The sequence below is a fragment of the Tyto alba genome, unplaced genomic scaffold (assembly GCF_018691265.1).
Source record: "Tyto alba isolate M040663 unplaced genomic scaffold, T.alba_DEE_v4.0 Super-Scaffold_12, whole genome shotgun sequence".
Classification (NCBI taxonomy): Eukaryota; Metazoa; Chordata; class Aves; order Strigiformes; family Tytonidae; genus Tyto; species Tyto alba.
Genome location: NW_024881274.1, coordinates 1,656,638 through 1,675,353, shown reverse-complemented (window position 1 = coordinate 1,675,353; position 18,716 = coordinate 1,656,638). Strand labels below are relative to the sequence as shown.

The window sequence follows — 18,716 nt, the reverse complement described above, 5'->3', positions numbered from 1 at the left end:
GGGACAGAGTCTGGGACTGTGACTGGGAATGGGATGGGGACAGGGACGGGGACTGGGACTGGGACTGGGACGGGGACTAGGACAGGGATGGGAACTGGGACTGGGATGGGGACAGGGACAGGGACTGGGACTGGGACAGGGACAGGGAGTGGGAGCCTGTGCATGAGGACAGTGCTCCGGGATAAAGCAGAGAAGCAGTGCTCTGGTGCACCAGGACAGGGCACGGGGATAGTGCAATGGGACAGTGCACTGGAGCAGGGGCAATGCACCAGCACAGTGCGCCAGTGCGCTGGGATAGAGCACTGGGATGGTGCTCCAGGGCATCGTGCCAGTGCACTGGGCCAGTGTGGAGAAGCAGTGCTCTGGTGCACCAGGACAGGGCACAGCGATGGTGCTCCAGGGCACTGGCTCCGTGCAGTGAGACAGTGCCCTGGTGTACTGGGACAGCAAAGCTGTGCACTGGGCAGCGTGATGGGACAGTGCCCCAGCGCACCAGGACAGCTCACGGAACAGTGCAGAGGTGCACCAGGAGGACAGTGCTGTGGTGCAAAGCACCGAGGCAGTGCCCCAGTGCTCTGGGATATTGCACTGGGGCACGGGGTGATACACAGGGATGGCACAGGGGGATGGCACACAGGGATGGTACACGGAGATGGCACACGGGGATGGCACACAGAGATGGCACATGGGGACGGCATACGGGGGTGGCACACGGGGACGGCACACGGGGACGGCACACGGAGATGGCACACGGGGACGGCACACGGAGATGGCACACAGGGATGGCACACGGAGACGGCACACAGGGATGGAACATGGGGATGGCACACGGAGATGACACACGGGGATGGCACACAGAGATGGAACACGGGGATGGCACACAGGGATGGCACATGGAGATGGCACACAGGGATGGCACACGGAGACGGCACACAGGGATGGCACACGGGGACGGCACACGGGGACGGCACACAGGGATGGCACATGGGGACGGCACACAGGGATGGCACACGGGGATGGCACACGGGGACGGCACACAGGGATGGCACACGGGGATGGCACACGGAGACGGCACACAGGGATGGCACACGTGGGTGGCACATGGGGATGGCACACGGGGACGGCACACATGGGTGGCACACGGGGATGGCACACGGGGAAGGCACACAGGGATGGCACATGGGGATGGCACACGGGGACGGCACACAGGGATGGCACACGTGGGTGGCACATGGGGATGGCACACGGGGACGGCACACATGGGTGGCACACGGGGATGGCACATGGGGAAGGCACACAGGGATGGCACATGGGGATGGCACACGGGAATGGCTCACAGGGGTGGCACATGGGGATGGCACATGGGGATGGCACATGGGGATGGCACACAGGGATGGCACATGGGGATGGCTCACAGGGGTGGCACACGGGGACGGCACACGTGGGTGGCACACGGGGATGGCACACAGGGAAGGCACACAGGGATGGCACACGGGGACGGCACACGGGGATGGCACATGGGGACGGCACACATGGGTGGCACACGGGGATGGCACACGGGGAAGGCACACAGGGATGGCACATGGGGATGGCACACGGGGACGGCACACATGGGTGGCACACGGGGATGGCACACAGAGATGGAACACGGGGATGTCACACGGGGATGGCACACGGGGACGGCACACGGGGATGGCACACGGGGACATTGCACAGTCTCACCTGGGCTGTGCAGCAGGATGACGTGGCCAGGCAGTGCCCGAGGCGATGCGGCAGTGCTGTGGGGTGATGCAGTGGGGCTGCAGGGCTGTGGGCTGGGGCACTGGGGCAATCATCCAGGATACTGGGGCCACACACTGGGGGCACTGGGGACATACACCATGGCAGCAGGACAATGCACCAGGTATGGGGACAATGTGCCGGGACCAGGTACCAAGGGCCCCAGGGGAATGCAGTGAGCAACTGGGACATTGCACTGGGACAGTGAACTGGGAAACTGGGACACTGCACTGGGACAATGTCACTGGGGCACTGGGCAGGGCCACAGCCCCATTGCATGGGGCAGGGGACAGCTGGGTCTAGCAGAGCAATTGATTACTGTTCATTATTATCAAACTTGATTAATTATGATAGTAAGGAAGGGGCAGAATTTGGGGTCCCTGAGCTCCCAAGGGGAAGCTCCTCCACCCTCTGCTCCGAGGGCTTTCCTTGGGGGCAGGGTGCTGTAGGGACACAGGTGACACAGGGACATGGGTGACCTGGAGGTACAAGGTGCCCTGGGGATGTGGGGTGTTATGGGGTTCCCTGGGGGCCACCTGGATGCGGCCCTCGCCCAGGGCTGGGTGCTGGGAGGAGGATGCAAAGCAGATTCCAGCAGCCCCGTGCCATGCTTCATCATCACACCAAAAACTCCTGTTTTCCTATAGTTTGGGGAATTTCCCTTAATCCCACCTCCAAATCCCAAATCCAAGTGGGGGGACATCCCCACCCTAAACACCCTAATTCCTATCCCACATCCCCTGGGGAAACACTTCCTCTATAAATTCAAGATCCAGAAAAACAAACAAACAAAACAAAACAAAACAAAAAACCCCAAATAAATCAAAACAAAAAACAAACAAAACCCATAAACCATAAAACAAAAACCCAAACCAAACCAAACCAAAAAAAAAAAAAAAAAACCCAACCAAAACAAACCAGCAAATCTTTTTAAACCTCCTGCCATTCCCAAGCTCTGACTCAGGATTTCTGCTCCAGCCGGTGCACGGGGCCTCGCTGGCTCTGACTCACTGCAAAAACCAACCCCGAATCCCGAGCGGTGATTCACGGGGACACGTGCTGTGCTATAAGCGGCCGGGAATGCGAGTTGCTGCTTTCCATGGGGCTCCTTCCAAATCGCTCGCGGGCGGTAGAAAATAGCAACGCCGCGGGAGAGGGGGAATTGCAACTGGGATTTATTTTTGCTGTGGATTTTGCAGCGAGAGGTGTTTATCCCGGTTGTTCCACCAGGTCAGTGCATCCGTTGCTGAATTCCTGGCAATGCAACTCCCGTGGGAGGAAGGAGACTCAGAGCAGAGCCCAGTTATGGGGTTGCAAGTGCATTTTTGGGGTGGCTGCAGCTGCTTTCCCTAAAGACTTTTGGCAAAGAAAGCTAAATTTTGCATAAATAAAATATTTTGCAGCTCCTGGAGTGGTAAAAGCCTTGACCCAAACAGGAGGGAGCATTACTCTGGTCTGGACTGTCCCTGGTGAAAAGTCCCTGTGTCCCCATGTCCCCAAAGGATTTGGGGATGGCTGTACCTGCCCCCCCCAAACACAGACAAGGGGCTGTCCAGATGTGATGCCAGCTGGCCAGATGTTGGGTGGCTCACCCAGGTCTTGAACTGCAGTGCCTAGATACCACCCTAGGGTGCCCAGATGTTGCTCAGGGTGTCCAGTTGTTGCCTCAGGATATTCTGATATCACCCAGGATGCCCAGATGTTGCTATAGGTGTCCAGATGTTGTTCCAGGATAACTGGAGATCACCCAGGATGCCCAGATGTCACCCCAGGGTGCCCAGATGTTCCATCAGGATACACAGATATCACCCTAGGGTGCCCATGTGCTGCCCTGTGTGCACAGATGTTGCTCCATGATAACCAGAGATCACGCAGGATGACCAGATGTTGGCCTGGGTGCCCAGATTTTATCCCAGGATACTCAGATATCACTCAGGATGTCCAGATGTTGCCATGGGTGCCCTGATGCTGCCCTGCATGTGCAGGTGTTGCTCCAGGATACACAGAGAGCACCCAGGATGCCCAGATGTTGCTTCAGAGTGTCCAGATGTTGCTCCAGGGTACTCAGGTATCACCCAGGGTGCCCAGACATTGCCCCAGGCTGCCCTGCCACCACGCCTGGGTGCCCAACTGTCCCACACAGCGCCGCTGTGGCCCCAGTCTTGGGGAAAGTCACCGCCTGGAATCGCAGTTTCCTCCCCCTGTGCTGCGGCTCCTGGTCCCCATGGCCCGGCCAGGCCTGGGGTGGCCTCTCCAGCCCCCCCCGGGTACCACAGATTTTTGCAAGAAGCTGAATTGGGGGGTGGAAATGTCCCCTTTGTAGCAGGCACACGGCGCTGTGCCGAGCTGAGCTTGAAATCAAAGCCCGGCTCTGCCTCTGCTCCGTCACCCATCACCCCAGCCCGGGGTGGGGACAGGGGGTCTGCCTTCACGGTCACCCATCGCTCCCCACCCCACCTGCCCTCAGCGAGCGGCGGCTGTGGGAAAGGTGGGAATGTGTGTAAATGCAGAGATTTGGGGTAAATTCACACACCTGCTTGCACAGGCACGTGTGCGGGTACAGGCGTGTGTGCACACAGCTGCGTGTGCACATGTGCACACACACGTGTGGACGTGGCTGCACACACACATGCACACAAGCATATGTGCCTGCACACACGCGCGTGCTTTCATAGTCAGGTATGTGGCTGCACACACATGTGCACACACGCATGTGTGCCTGCACACACACAGACATATCCGTACAGATGTGCACAGCTGGGCACCCACGCACACATCTGCATGGACATGTGCACAGGGCTGCACACACATGTGCACAGGCATACACATGTGCATATGGCTGCACACACACACACGGGTGTACACACACACATGTGTGTACAGGCCTGCCCACATGTGTGGGGCCCTGGGACTGGGGCCTAACTGGGGACATCACCGTCCCCTCTGCCCAGTTCATGGTGTTGCCAGTCACCAGGGCCCACTGCTGTCCCACCAGTGGGGACGGTCACCTGGGGGGTCACACTGCCTGCCTGCGGCCCCTCAGCCCTGGTGTCACCCTGCCTGTGGGGTGGAGGCAGAGTGGGGACGGCAGGACTGGGTCCCCAGATGTGATGGAGGAGGGGAACCCGTGGGTCCCCATTGTCCTCAGGTTAGTGGAAGGGGTCCCCTGGATGTCCACCACCAGGTCTGGGGCACCCCAGACGGAACAGGGTCCCCTGGTCCTCTCCCGGGCTGGTCCCTGGTGCAAGTGGGCCCCTTGGGGGTTACACCCGGTGCAGAGCGGGACCCCTCCGTGCTGTTCCACGGTGCAGAAGAAGTCCCCGGGTGCACACTCGGACCCCACCTCATTCCTGGTGCAGAATGATGCCCGGTGCAGACCACAACCCCGGTGCACACCTATCCTGGTGCAAGTCCCACACTCAGTGCCTACCCATCCCGGTGCCGACGGGACCCCGGTTCAGCCCCATCCCAGTACAAACGGGACCCCGGTGCAGCCCGGATCCCGGTGACTACCCATCCCGGTTCAGCCCCGTCCCGGTTCAGCCCCATCCCGGTGCAGACCTGACCCCGGTGCAACTCCATCCCGGTTCAGCCCCGTCCCGGTGCAGACGGGACCCCGGTGCAGCCCGGATCCCGGTGACTACCCATCCCGGTTCAGCCCCGTCCCGGTGCAGCCACCGCTCGGCCAGGGCCGGCACAAACGGTTAACACCGCCGGGGCCGAAATGTGGCTCCTCCCGGTACCTCCCCGTGCCCGGCCCCGGTCCCGGCGAGGCCGCCCAGTCCCAGCCCCGTCCGCCGCCGCCGCCCAGCCCGGCTGCACCGGCCGAGGGCACAGGGGGCACCGGGGGTACCGGGGGAACCGGGTCACCGGCCCCGCACCATGATCTGCGGCAGGAAGGCTCGTCCCGCCGCCGAGCAGCCCCGCTCCCCGCCGGACGGCCCCGCTGGCCCCCGCCGGCCCGGCAGAGCCTTGAGGAAAATGGGTGAGTCCCGGGGCCGGTCCTGCCGCGGGTGGACGGGGGCACCCGACGGGGAGGGCAAGGGGGGGGGGGGGATGTCGCGGAAACTGCGGGGGGACTGTGCCAGCGGGGGTCCTGAGGGATCTCCGTGGCTGGGAGGGTCCCCGAAGTGGATGGGCACCCCCATGGCAGGGATGGGTCCCCGTGGTTGGAAGGGGTCCCCAGGATAGGCAGGGTCCCCACATGGGAAAATGTCCTCATGGTTGGGAGGGTCCCCATGGCAGGGGGGGTCCCCAAGGTGGATGGGGGCCCCCATGGCAGGGAGGGCTCCCCAAGACAGCCAGGGTCTCCATGCAGGAAGTTGTCCCCATGGTTGGCTGAGGGCCTCACCATGGGGAGGGGTCCCCATGGCCACGAGTGTCCCCATGCCAAGGAGTGTCCCCAAAGTGGATGAGGTCCCCCATGGCAGGGATGGGTCCCCATGGCCAGGAGGGTCCCCATGGCGGAGAATGTCCCTGAGGTGGAAAGGGTCCCCCACAGCAGGGAAGGGTCCCCATGGCTGGGAGGGTTCCCCAAGGTAGCCCCAGAATAGCTAGGTATTGTCCCAGATGTTGGGGGGCAGTGAAGTCAGGGTTCGGCCACATCGTGGGTGACAGGAGCCCTCCCACTCAAGGTATTTATTGTCCCCAGGGCTCAGCTCCAGCTCCCTGGGACCCTCACCTAACCCCCTGCCTCAGTTTCCCCACACAACGCTGTCGGCTCGGGGCAGAGCTGCCCGTGCGGCGTGGGCAGGAGGAGCGGGTGCCCGGGGGGGTCAGGGTGTGACTGCCAGGGCAGCCGGGCCCGATCCTGCGTGGGAGCAATGGGCAGGGCAGGGGCTGGCCCTGTGCAGCGGGGGGAGGGCTTTGCTCCCACTGCTGCGTTGGCCCGTGCGTGGCTTCGGGCGTGCGGCTGTGTGCCCGGGGCTGCACGGCTCGGTGTGGCCGTGTGTCTGCTGCAGCTCTGTGTGTCCCTGTGTCCGTGTGTCCCTGTATCTGTGCACCCATATGCTTGTGCATCTGTGTATCCTCACACCCATGTGTCTGTGTGTCCTTGCATCGGCACGTCTGTGCGTCCATACATCACTGCATCTGTACATCCATCTGTCCCTGTATCAGCGCATCCCTATGTCCGTGTGTCCACACACTCGTGCACCTGTGACCCCACGTGCTCGTGTGTCCAAGCATCTGTATGTCCATGCGTGCGTATGCCATGTGCCTGTATCCATGCGTCCACGCACCTGTGCATCCGTATACTCATGTATCCATGTGTCTGTGTGTCCCTGCATCAGCAGCATCCATGTGTCCATACATTCCTGCATCCATAGATCCATGTATCTTTACATCCCTGCATCTCTACATCCATGCATCCATGTGTCCATGTATCAGCACATCCGTGCATCCATATGTCCGTGCATTCATATATTTGTGCACCCATGACCCCATGCGCCCGTGTCTGACAGTCTGTGTCCATCTCTGTACCATGTGCCTGCATCCATATGCTTGTGCATCCATGTATCTGTGTGTCCGTGTGTCCGTACCTGCCCTCTGAAGGTCCCCTCAGTCCTGCACCCCGGGCAGGATGTGACCACGCAGGAGGTGGTGGCAGCTGGTGGCCGCATTCCTGAGGCCACGGCCAGCTCAGGATGTCCCTGCTTGGTCCCAAACCTGCCATTTCCCAGCGCAGGAGCAGAGTCGTGGGCACTGGGGCTGTCTTTCAAGAGTGGTTGCCAGAACAAAAATGAGAGGAAATAATTGCTCTTTGGAGAATAGGCGGAAAAATCCCGGCCCTGCCGTGAGCCCGGGCGTGGGCCCGCAGGTCCCCAGGGGCCACCCCGTCACCACTCCCGGCCTGGCCTCTGCTGCTGGCACCGTCCTGGCACCCCCCTCGTGGGATCTGAGCGGCTTTGCTGGGGTTTAGCAGCTGGGCTCTGCTGTGTGAGCAGGGATCTGCCACTGTGCTGCTGCGCCCTGTCCCCACCAGCCAGCCACAGAGTGCCCCAAAGGGACCCGATGGCAGCAGCTTGTCCCGTCTGTCCCATCCCATCCCATCCCATCCCATCCCATCCCATCCCATCCCATCCCATCCCATCCCATCCCATCCCATCCCATCCCATCCCATCCCATCCCATCCCATCCCATCCCATCCCACCCTTCCCATCCCACCTCTCCTGTCCCATCATGTCCCATCCCGTCCTGTCTGCCCCTCCCTGTCCTGTCCCACCCTACCTGTCCCATCTTGTCCCATCACGTCCTGTTCGCACTGTCACGTCGTGTCATATATATCCCATCCCATCCCATCCCCGTCTCCTGTCCATCCCATCCTGCCCTGTCCCACCCCTCCATCCCGTCCCATGCCGTGTTGTGCCATTCTGTCCCATCGGGTCTGTCCCAACCCATCCCATTCTGTCCCATCACATCATGTCTGTCCTGTCCCATCTGTCCCATGCCATCCCATGCCATGCCATCCCATCCCATCCCATGCCATCCCATCTCATCCCATCCCATCCTATCCCATGGGATGCGTGGGGATCTACTCATGCAGGTACACATACAGATGTGCACAGAGCACCCCCACCCAGTACCCCCAGTACACCCTCAGAGCTTCCAGTACCCCCCAGTGCCCCCCAGTGCCTATCGGTAGCTGCGCGGGGTGCCCACGGGCTGGTCCCCCCCAGGTCTGACGGAGGACGAGGACGTCCAGCGGATGCTGCGGGGCTCCCTGCTCCGGAAGATCAAGTCCCGGGGGTTCCCCAGGGAGCGGCTCTTCCGTCTGCAGGAGGACGGGGCGACCGTCTGCTTCGAGGGGCGATTCGGGCGCGCTCGCTCCCAGCAGAGCTGTGAGTGCTGGCGCTGGAGACTGTCCCCCGGGGGGCTCGGGGACCCTGGACCACGTCCCGCACAGTCTCGAGGTGCAGGGAGGGGCAGGGACCTGGGCAGTGGTGGAAACCCACCCGCGGGGGTTTTGAGTCAGGACCCCCACCTGGGACCCAGATCCCAACTCAGGATCTAGCCCACAACCTGGGACCTGGACCCCCACCCAGACCCCAGGCCCCAATCTGGGACCCAGACCCCCACCTGGATCCCCACCTGGGACCTGGACCCGCCACGTGGGACCCAGGCACCAGCCCAGCACCCTGACCCCAATCCAGGAGCCAGACCCCAGTCCGGGACCTGCACTCCCAGCCTGGGACCCAGACCCTGAACTGAGATGTGGACCCCAGTCCAGAGCACAGACCCCCCCACCCAGGACCTGGACCCCAACCCACTGCACCCAGTGCCTCCCAGTGCTTTCCAGTGCTTCCCAGTGCACCCAGTGCCTCCCAGTGCACCCCAGGCTGAGCCCCCAGAGCCCACACCCTTTCCCATCCCCCTTGGGACCGGCATGAGGTCCCATCTCCATCCCAGCCAGACTGTGTCCCCACTCCCCAGTGTCCCCGGTCTCTTTCCACCCTCTCATCTGGGATGGGTGCCTGATGCTGGCACTGCTGCAAGACAGCTCCATCCCCCACCAGTGTCCCTGTCCCCAGCCCCGCAGGGGACAGTGGCCACGGCTGCTGTCTCGCCTGGGATTAGTGGGTTAAGCCCGGCTGCAACATCAACAGGAGCTGAGCCCCAGTCCCCTGGGGTGCCCCTGGGGATGCACAGGGTGGCCATCAGCAGCCAGGATGGGGGATGCTCATGGGTGGGGGAAATGCCCAGGGACCACCCCTGTCCCCGGGGGGGCCCCATCCCTGCGCGTGTCCCCGCAGTCTCGGTGATGCACATCGAGGGGGTACGCGAGGGACACCAGTCGGAGGGTCTACGCAAGTATGGTGCCGCCTTCCCCGAGCGGCACTGCTTCACCCTCGTCTTCAAGGGCAAGCGCAAGAACCTCGACCTGGCCGCCCGGGGCGAGGAGGACGCCCGCCACTGGGTGCAAGGGCTCACCAAGCTGATGGGGCGGCTGCAAGCCATGAGTCAACCGGAGAAGCTCGACCAATATCCTTTGTCGGAGCTATGGGGGCTTGGGGACAAGTTGGGGACAGCTGTGGGGGTGATGCCGGGTGGTTTCCTTACCCTGGCATAGCTGGATCCACGGGGTCCTGCAGCGAGCAGACAGGAACAAGGACAACAAGATGTCCTTCCGGGAGGTGAAGAGCATGCTGAGGATGATCAACATCGACATGGATGACGTCTACGCCTACAAGCTCTTCAAGGTACCCGTCCCGCGCTCCGTCACCCGCTGTCCCCTCTCACCGGGACGAAATGCCGGCTCCGTCTCTGCCTTCCCAAGCACAGAGAACTGCCAAGCTCATCACGCACAAAGCCGCCCACCATCACCAACGGTTGGACCTGCCACCAATGGTTGGGTCCCAGCATGAGCAGGAGCTCATAATGGGGTGGGATGAGCTGTCCCCCCCTGCTCCATGGGTCCCCAAGGTGTTCCCCCAAGGTGCTGTCCACACCGGCATCTCTCAAGGTCACATTCCACCGGGGGAAACTGAGGCACAGCGCTCTGCTCTGCTCCATCCCTGACCGGAGGGTCAGAGGGCTATGGGTGGGGGGACAGAGTGGACATGGTCCTGCACCCCCATAGGCACAACCCACCCCCCAGCCTTCCTGCCAGTAGCTGAGCCCCGCCAAGCTCATCACACACACTGCAAACCCCAAGGGGTAGGGAGGACGAGTCAGGGGGTGGCCGTGCCCCCTCCCCATGGGCAGGGGACAGTCCCTGAGGTTGGGTTGTTGTCCCACCAGGAGTGCGACCGCTCGGGCGACGAGCGGCTGGAGGGCCGGGAGCTGGAGGAGTTTTGCCGACGGCTGCTGCGGCGGCCGGAGCTGGAGGAGCTTTTCGGGCGCTACTCGGGCGAGGACCGTGTCCTGTCGGCCGAGGAGCTGCGGGATTTCCTACGGGACCAGGGCGAGGACGCCAGCCTGCGCCAGGCCCGTGCCGTCATCCGCGCCTACGAGCTCAACGAGAAGGGTAGGGCTGAGGACGGCCAGCTCGGGACGGGGATGGGGTGGTGGAGGGGCACCGCTGGAGCCGAGGGAGGTCATGGACGGCGTGAGGGTGGCGCTCTGCTCGGTGGGGTCACCCCCCAAGCTGGTATGGGGTCCTCCAAGGCTTGGGTGAGTGTCCCCGTGTCCCCTCCCACCCGGCTGGCACCAGGTGTTCAGCAGTCCCACCCGTGGCATTGCTGATCCCTTCTGTGTGTGGCACTGCAGGGACGGGATGTGAAGGTGGGGACGGAGAGCAGGTGGACCTCCATGTCTCCTGGGTGGTGCAGTGCCAGCCCTAGGGTTTATGTGACACTGCCAGGGCATCTCCATGTCCCTTGGGTCCCACCATGGCAGGCCCAGGGTGAACATGGCACTAGGAGGACAGGGGACATCATGGTGGGGATGAAGGACCTCCATGCCTCTTGGGTGTCACAGTAGTACCCCAAGGGTAAGGTGGCACTAGCAGGATGGGGGACATCAGGGTGGAGGTGGGACACCAAGGGGACCTCCACATCCCCTGGGTGTCACAGTACCGGGTCTGGGGTGATCATGGCACTGCTGCGAGACAGGGGACATCCAGGTGGGGACAGTCCCGGGGGTGCCACCCTGTCAGTGGTGCGCCAGCCCTCTGTGACACCTGTCTGCTGTGTCCCGCAGCCAGGCAGCAAGACCTGATGATGCTGGACGGCTTCATGATGTACCTCCTCTCGGCTGCCGGTGACATCCTCAACCAGGAGCACACCAAGGTGCACCAAGACATGAGCCAGCCCCTGTGCCACTACTTCATCTCCTCCTCCCACAACACCTACCTGACCCGCAACCAGATCGGTGGCACCAGCAGCACCGAAGCCTATGTCAGGTGGGTGTCCCTGGTCAAATGTTCCATGCCTGGGTGGTCCCCTGGATCCGAGGGTGCCGGGGTGGCGCAGGGACTCATCCGGTGATGATGCGGTGACAGGGTGCTGATGGCGGGATGCCGTTGCGTGGAGCTGGACTGCTGGGAGGGCTCCGATGGGGAACCCGTCGTCTACCATGGCCACACGCTCACCTCCAAAATCCTCTTCCGTGATGTCATTGAGAGCATCCGTGACTATGCCTTCAAGGTGAGTTGGGTGACAGCAGCCCTGGGATGGGTGCTGGGTGCTGGGTGCCGAGTGCTGCCTGTCCCCGTCCCCAGCAATCACCCTACCCCGTCATCCTGTCCCTGGAGAACCACTGTGGGCTGGAGCAGCAGGCCACCATGGCCCGGCACATGAAGGCCATCCTGGGGGACATGCTGCTGACGCAGCCGCTGGAGGGGCAGGACCCCCACAACCTCCCGTCCCCGGAGGTAAGGCCACCCGTCCCCCCTCCAGCCCGGTGTCCCCATGTCCCCTCTGAGTCCCGAGCTCGGCCCTTCCTCTCGCAGCAGCTGAAGGGGAAAGTCCTGGTGAAGGGCAAGAAGCTTCCAGAGCTGTGGCATGAACCCCGGGGTGTCACCTCCCTTACGGACCCCGAGGAGGAGGAAGATGAGGAGGAGGAAGAGGAAGAGGAGGAGAAGCTGCAGGAGAGACAGCGGGTAAGGGGCTCTGCCAGGGCTACGGGGCAGGTGAGCCCTGCCAGCACCCCCCGATGCAGCCCTGCTCTCTCCTCTTCCAGTCGCTGCAGTCGCTGCAGGAGACCAACCCTCTGCAGGTGGGTGGTGTGATGGAGCTGGGTGGGCTGGGGGGTCGGGGACCATGGGGGTGGTGAGTGGCTGTCCAGAGGGGACTGAGCTTGGGGACTCCTCAGCTGTGCCTCCCCCTTCCCCTGTTGGGCTGGGTGCTGTTTCTGGGGTCTCCATCACCTTCAGGCTCTCCATTGCCTTGGGAGGGGATTCTCCATTGCTTTGGTTCTCCATCACTCTGGAGTCTCCATCGCTTTGAGGTTTCCATTGCCTCAAGTTCTCCATCACCTTGGGTTCTCCATCACCTTGGGTTCTTCATCATCTTGGGGTCTCTAACATCTTGGGGTCTGCATCACCTCTGGGTCTCCACTTGCTTGCGGTCTCCATCACTTGAGGAGTTTTCCATCGCCTCAGGTTCTCTATTGCTTTGGGGTCTCCATGGCCTTGGGGGTCACAGCGCTCAGCACCAGCAGGGTAGGGGGTCTGTAGACCCTCAGGCAGGCGGATGACCACCAGAGCTGGGATGACCCTGACACCACGGTGGCTCCTGCAGGCCAAGGACGCGTCACAGGTGGCCCCAGAGCTGTCGGCCGTGGTGGTGTACTGCCAGGCTGTCCCCTTCCCCGGGCTGGCCCATGCCCTGCGCCACCCCCGGCCCTGCGAGATGTCCTCCTTCAGCGAGAGGAAGGCTCGGAAGCTCATCAAGGAGGCGGGTGAGGGTGACCGGACAGCGAGAGAGTGGCTCCATGCTCCTGACCTCACTGGGATGCAGGATGGGGCTGAGACAGATGGGTTCTGACACTGGGGTGAATCCATGGGTGGTGGGTGGGGACATGCTGGCCCCGGCCAGGCTCCTCTGGTCTGGTGGGTCTGGGGTCTGGTGTCAGGGTCTGGGGCCAGAGGCCAGGGTGAGGGTCACGGGTCCAGGATCAGGATCTGGGGTCAGGGTCTGGGTTCTAGGGTCAAGGTCCAGGATCAGGGTCAGGAGTCCAGGGCTGGGATTAACATCTGGGTCAGCGTCCAGGGTCTGGGGTCAGGGTCTGGGGTCGGGTGTCCAAGGTCAAGGTCCAGAGTTGGGGTCTGAACCCCAGGCTCTGGGTCCACCCCGCTGGGCAGGCTCCGTCCCTGTCCCCAGGCACGCGGGCGCGGGCAGGGCCCCACACCAGCACCCATGGGTGCAGCGGCCCCGCTCAGCCGTTTCCCGCCCCCAGGCCCAGCGCTGATCCAGTACAACGCCCAGCAGCTCAGCCGCGTCTACCCGCTGGGGCTGAAGATGAACTCCTCCAACTACAACCCCCAGGAGATGTGGAACGCCGGCTGCCAGCTGGGTGAGACCCCGCGGCCCCCAGGGGACACCCCATGACCTGGCGCCCCATCCCCCAGGGCCGTCACCAACCCTGACACCCCGGCCCCCTGTCCCCGCAGTGGCCCTCAACTTCCAGACGCCGGGATACGAGATGGACCTGAACGCCGGGCGCTTCCTGGGCAATGGGTGCTGCGGCTACGTGCTGAAGCCCCCCTGCCTGCGCAGCCCCCCTGGAGAGGGGTCCCGCCGCCTGGTGCTGCACGTCAGGGTGAGGGCACCCCGCTCCTCCAGCCCCACGCCCGGGTGGGTGCCACCCACGTCCCTGCTGGGTGCCACCCGTGACATTCCCATGCCTGGCCAGGTGCCACCTGCATCCCTTTTCCCAGGCGACCTCAGCCCCGCACCCAATCTGGTGCCACCCATGTCCCTTCTGGGTGCCACCAACCCCAAGTTCAGCCGGGCCCCACCCACATCTGTTGTGGGTGACACCACCCCCATTTCCAGCCAAGTGTGACTAACACATCTCCTGGGTGCCACCAATCCCACACCCACCCGGGTGCCACCAGTTTCTCCTGGGGACACTGGCCCTGTCCTCACATCTGTTTGGGTACCACCCATGTCCCTGCTCCTGTGTGACACTGACCCCAAGCCCCTGCCTGGCCGAGTGCCACCCATGCCCCTTCTCCTTGGGACACCCACCCTTGCCCTGCACCCACCCATGTGCCACCCACATCCCTTCTCCTGGGTGGTACCAATTCTGTCCCTGCTCCCCACCATGTCCCACCCACATCCCTCCCCCTGGGTGACACCATCCCCGTCCCCAAACCCAACTGGTACCAGCCGTGTCCCCTCTCCGAGGTGGCACCAACCACCTCCCTCCTCCTCCCCACCCCGTCCCCACTCCCCGCCACGTGCCACCCGTGTCCCTGCTCGTGGGGCCCGCCATCCCGCCGTGCCCCCGGCCCCCAGCGCCCCGTGTCCCCAGGTGATCACGGCGCAGCAGCTGCCCAAGCTGAACAGGGAGAAGGGCAGCTCCATCGTGGATCCCTTCGTGCGGGTGGAGATCCACGGCGTCCCAGCCGACTGCAGCAAGCAGCAGACCCGCCACAAGCTCAACAACGGTGAGCGCCCGCCGGGCCGCCGCGGCATGGGCACCCACCCTGGGGACATCCCAGAGCACCCCGATCCCCAGGGGCACCCCAGGGCACCCTGATCCCCAGGGACACCCAAGGGCACCCAATCCTCAGGAGCACCCCAAGCCACCCCAATCCCTGGAGACACCCCAGAGCACCCCAATCCCCAGGGACACCCCAGGGCAACCCAATCCCCAGGGACATTCCAGGGCACCCAGTCCTCAGGAGCACCCCAGGGTGCCCCAATCTCTGGGGATACCCTAGAGCACCCCAATCCCCAGGGACACCCCAGGGCACCCTGATCCCCAGGGACACCCCGGGGGACTCAATCCCTGGAGACAACCCAGAGCACCCCAATCCCCAGGGACACCCAAGGGCACCCAGTCCTCAGGAGCACCCCAGGGCGCCCCAATTCCCAGGGACACCCCAGGGGACTCAACCCCTGGGGGTGGCAGAGCCCTCGGGCACCCAACACCCTGGGCACCCGTTGCCCCCTGCTCCCCAGTGCTGCCCCCGTTGAGCTGGTGCCCAGGACATCCCAGTCCCCCCAGTGCACCCCAGTCCCAGTGCCTTGTCCCCAGCACAGCCTGATCCCCACCACTGGTAGGGTCCCAGCATGTCCCAGTCCTCCCTAGCACTGCTCCCTCCTGCCTTCCAGTATACCCAGCCCAAGCCCAGTAGGACCCCCATTCCCCCAGCATACCCCACCATGACCCCAGTAGGACCCCCATTCCCCCAGTATAGCCCAGCCTGGCTCCAGTATGACCCCCATTCGCCCTGTATAACCCCACCATGACCCCAGTAGGACCCCCATTCCCCCAGTATAGCCCAGCCTGGCCCCAGTATGACCCCCATTCCCCCAGCATACCCCACCATGACCCCAGTAGGACCCCCATTCCCCCAGTATAGCCCAGCCTGGCCCCAGTATGACCCCCATTCCCCCAGCATACCCCACCATGACCCCAGTAGGACCCCCATTCCCCCAGTATAGCCCAGCCTGGCCCCAGTATGACCCCCATTCCCCCAGCATACCCCACCATGACCCCAGTAGGACCCCCATTCCCCCAGTATAGCCCAGCCTGGCCCCAGTATGACCCCCATTCCCCCTGTATAACCCCACCATGACCCCAGTAGGACCCCCATTCCCCCAGTATAGCCTATCACAGCCCCAGCATGAACCCCACTCCTCCAATATAGCCCAGCCTGGCCCCAGTATGACTCCCATTCTCTCAGTATACCCCACCATGGCCCCAGTAGGACCCCCATTCTTCCAGTATCTCCCAGCCCAGCCCCACTATTACCTCCATTCCCACAGTCTACCCCACCACAGCCCCAGCAGGACCCCCTTTTCCCCAGTATACCCCATCACGGCCTCAGTATCACCCCCCATTCTCCAGTATAGCCCAGTCCATCTCCATCATGACTTCCATTCCCCCAGTCTGCCCCAGTCCCCACATACCCCAGTGCAGGTTGGTAGCTAAGCCAGGGCAGGGGTGAGGACAGTGGAGGGTCGAGCCAGTCCCCAGGCCCAGGGTGGCCACGGTGGCAGCGCCCACCCCCCCCCCGTCCCGGTGCCATAGGCTTCAACCCGCGCTGGGAGGAGACGCTGAGCTTCCAGCTGCGGGCGCCCGAGCTGGCCCTGGTGCGCTTCGTGGTGGAGGATTACGACAGCACCTCCTGCAACGACTTCGTGGGGCAGTTCACCCTGCCCCTGGCCAGCATGCGGGAAGGTGGGTGGGTGCCCACCCTGCTGTTGTCCTCCCCCCCCTCCCCGGGGACGGTCCCCCGCCACCCACTCAGTCCCTGTCTCTGTCCCCAGGGTATCGCCACATCCACCTGCTCTCGAAGGACGGGGCGTCCCTGTCCCCCGCCACGCTCTTCGTGCACATTCGATGCAAGAGCATGTGAGGCCCCCATGGGAGGGATGTCGTGTGCCCGTGGAGGTGGGGGGGGACACAACGTGCTCCTCCACAGGGTGGGCACCCTCCTGCACCAAAGACACCCTGCTCCCTGTGCAGGGACAGCCTGGGGACACCACTCGCCCAGCTGCGGTGACAGCAGGGCTGGTTGGGGCACCCAAGGGGGGTGGGGACCCCCTCCCCGTCCCTTAGTGTCACCCCATCCGCTGGCCCGCGTGCCCCGCTCCTCCCCTCCCTGGCTGTGACCCCGAGGGGACAGAGACACTGCGATGACCAGGATGGGGTGGCCAGGCCACCAAAAGTCCAGCACACTCTTTGGGGGGGACGGGGGGTGTGAGATGGGTGACAGCAACCCCCAAACATCACCACCCCCGGCCACGCTCGAGCTCAGCCCCGCCTTGGGCTGCAAGGACGGAGCCACCACCACGAGGTCCCCAAGGGGACCCTGCCACCACACGTCCCACCGTGCCCGCGACCTCGAGCCTCTGCTTGGCCGGGGGGGCCGCGTTCCCAACCCCTGCTCCAGCACCACCGACAGTCACAGATTTATACCCCGGTGCCAAGCCAGTCGAATAAAGTTTTATTTTAACAGAGCCTGTCCTGGTGTCCCTGTCACCTCCTGGGGCCCATTGGGTGTGGGGGGGGGGTGAGAGATGCTGGGGGGGGGGGATAAGGGCTGAGCCCACCCCCAAACGCAGCACAGCCCTGGGGAGCTGCCGCAGGGACAGGGGAAGGGTCCCACCAGACACCTCCCACCCACACCCACTCCTCCAGCCCAGGACACTGGGGGCACAGGAGGGGACACAGAGGTATTTGCATAGGTGACTCAGGACCCCGAGAAGGGGGATGTGATGGCACTGCCAGGGGGGATGTGACGGGCTCCTGGTCCCCCACCGAGGCCCCGCAGGTCCAGGCCGGGGTGGGCGAAGCCCCTCGGGGTCCGTGGTGTGCCACGGGGCAGGAGGGGGGCACAGAGGGACAGGGAGGCGTGGGACTGCATAGATGGGGTCTTGGCCTTGGCGTGCAGCTTTGGAAACCTTTGGCTGGGAGGGCAGGAGCATCTCAGGGCTCTTTGTGATCACGGTTCATGTCACAGCGGGAGGTGGCAGGCTGCCTGGGTGCTTGTTTCCCAAGATATCTTGATGGGATAAAGGTTTTTCCATGAAAGAAGTATTTTCCTTTACCTCAGAGGTTCCCGTAGCACAGAGTGATGAGCCCGGTGGAAGAGGTGCCGGGGCAGCTGGAGAGGCTGAAGCCCCGGGGAGATGCTGACGGCGTGTCCCAGGGCAGTTGCTTGCGTGTGCATCCGTGTTTCCACACTTCCAGAGAAAAGCAGGCGAGCAGCAAGCCCCCGGGTGCGGCAGCAGCGCTGGACCATCCCCGGACGCCTGCAGCCCCGGCGTCACGAGGGGTGGTGGAGAGGAACAACCCCGAGGAGTCCGAGCAGAGCGGGCTGCGCCAGCAGAACTCTGGAGGCAGCGAGGAGCCGAGTCCCCCCCGTATCTTTGGGTGTTGCTGCTCCTCAGTTCAGCGCTTGCTCCATTGAGCAGAGAGGGTCGGAGTCTCCAAGGCTGGGGAGGAGAAGGGACAAGGCATCGCTTGCACAAATAGCCCTTAGAAAGAAATTTCGATGCGCTCCTGAGCCCACGGGGAGGGACGGTGCCATCCTCCCTCTCCAGGCACCCGCAGGAAGGACCGAGTTTAACAGAGGAGGGAGCAAACCGGGGGAAAACAGCCAAGCAGGGAACAGAGCCCAGAACACCCTCCAGGCAGGCAGGAGGGCTCGGCAGCCCGGCCACCGCGTCTTGGTGCTCCACCACGGCGGTGCCCAGCCGTCCGGCGCAGCGAGCATCTACCTCGGTTGGCCCCCGTCGAGAAAAGTCACGGTCCAGCGACCCAGAGGTGGCCTTCAGCAGATGAAAGCAACTCATGTCAGTTTGGAACAGGAAAGA

General features: G+C 63.4%; 1 protein-coding gene across 1 annotated transcript; it reads left to right on the top strand.

The window, feature by feature from the left end:
- Nucleotides 1-5,582: 5,582 nt before the first annotated feature.
- Nucleotides 5,583-17,357, top strand: PLCD3 (phospholipase C delta 3). The gene is made up of 16 exons (XM_042787304.1): nt 5,583-5,764; nt 8,457-8,618; nt 9,531-9,759; nt 9,848-9,977; nt 10,519-10,744; nt 11,419-11,620; nt 11,720-11,864; nt 11,939-12,091; nt 12,170-12,319; nt 12,400-12,435; nt 12,960-13,119; nt 13,618-13,734; nt 13,832-13,980; nt 14,698-14,833; nt 16,426-16,575; nt 16,665-17,357. The coding sequence occupies exons 1-16, from the start codon at nt 5,662-5,664 to the stop codon at nt 16,751-16,753; spliced, it is 2,337 nt and encodes a 778-aa protein (XP_042643238.1). The 5' UTR covers nt 5,583-5,661; the 3' UTR covers nt 16,754-17,357.
- The last annotated feature ends 1,359 nt before the right edge of the window (nt 17,358-18,716 follow it).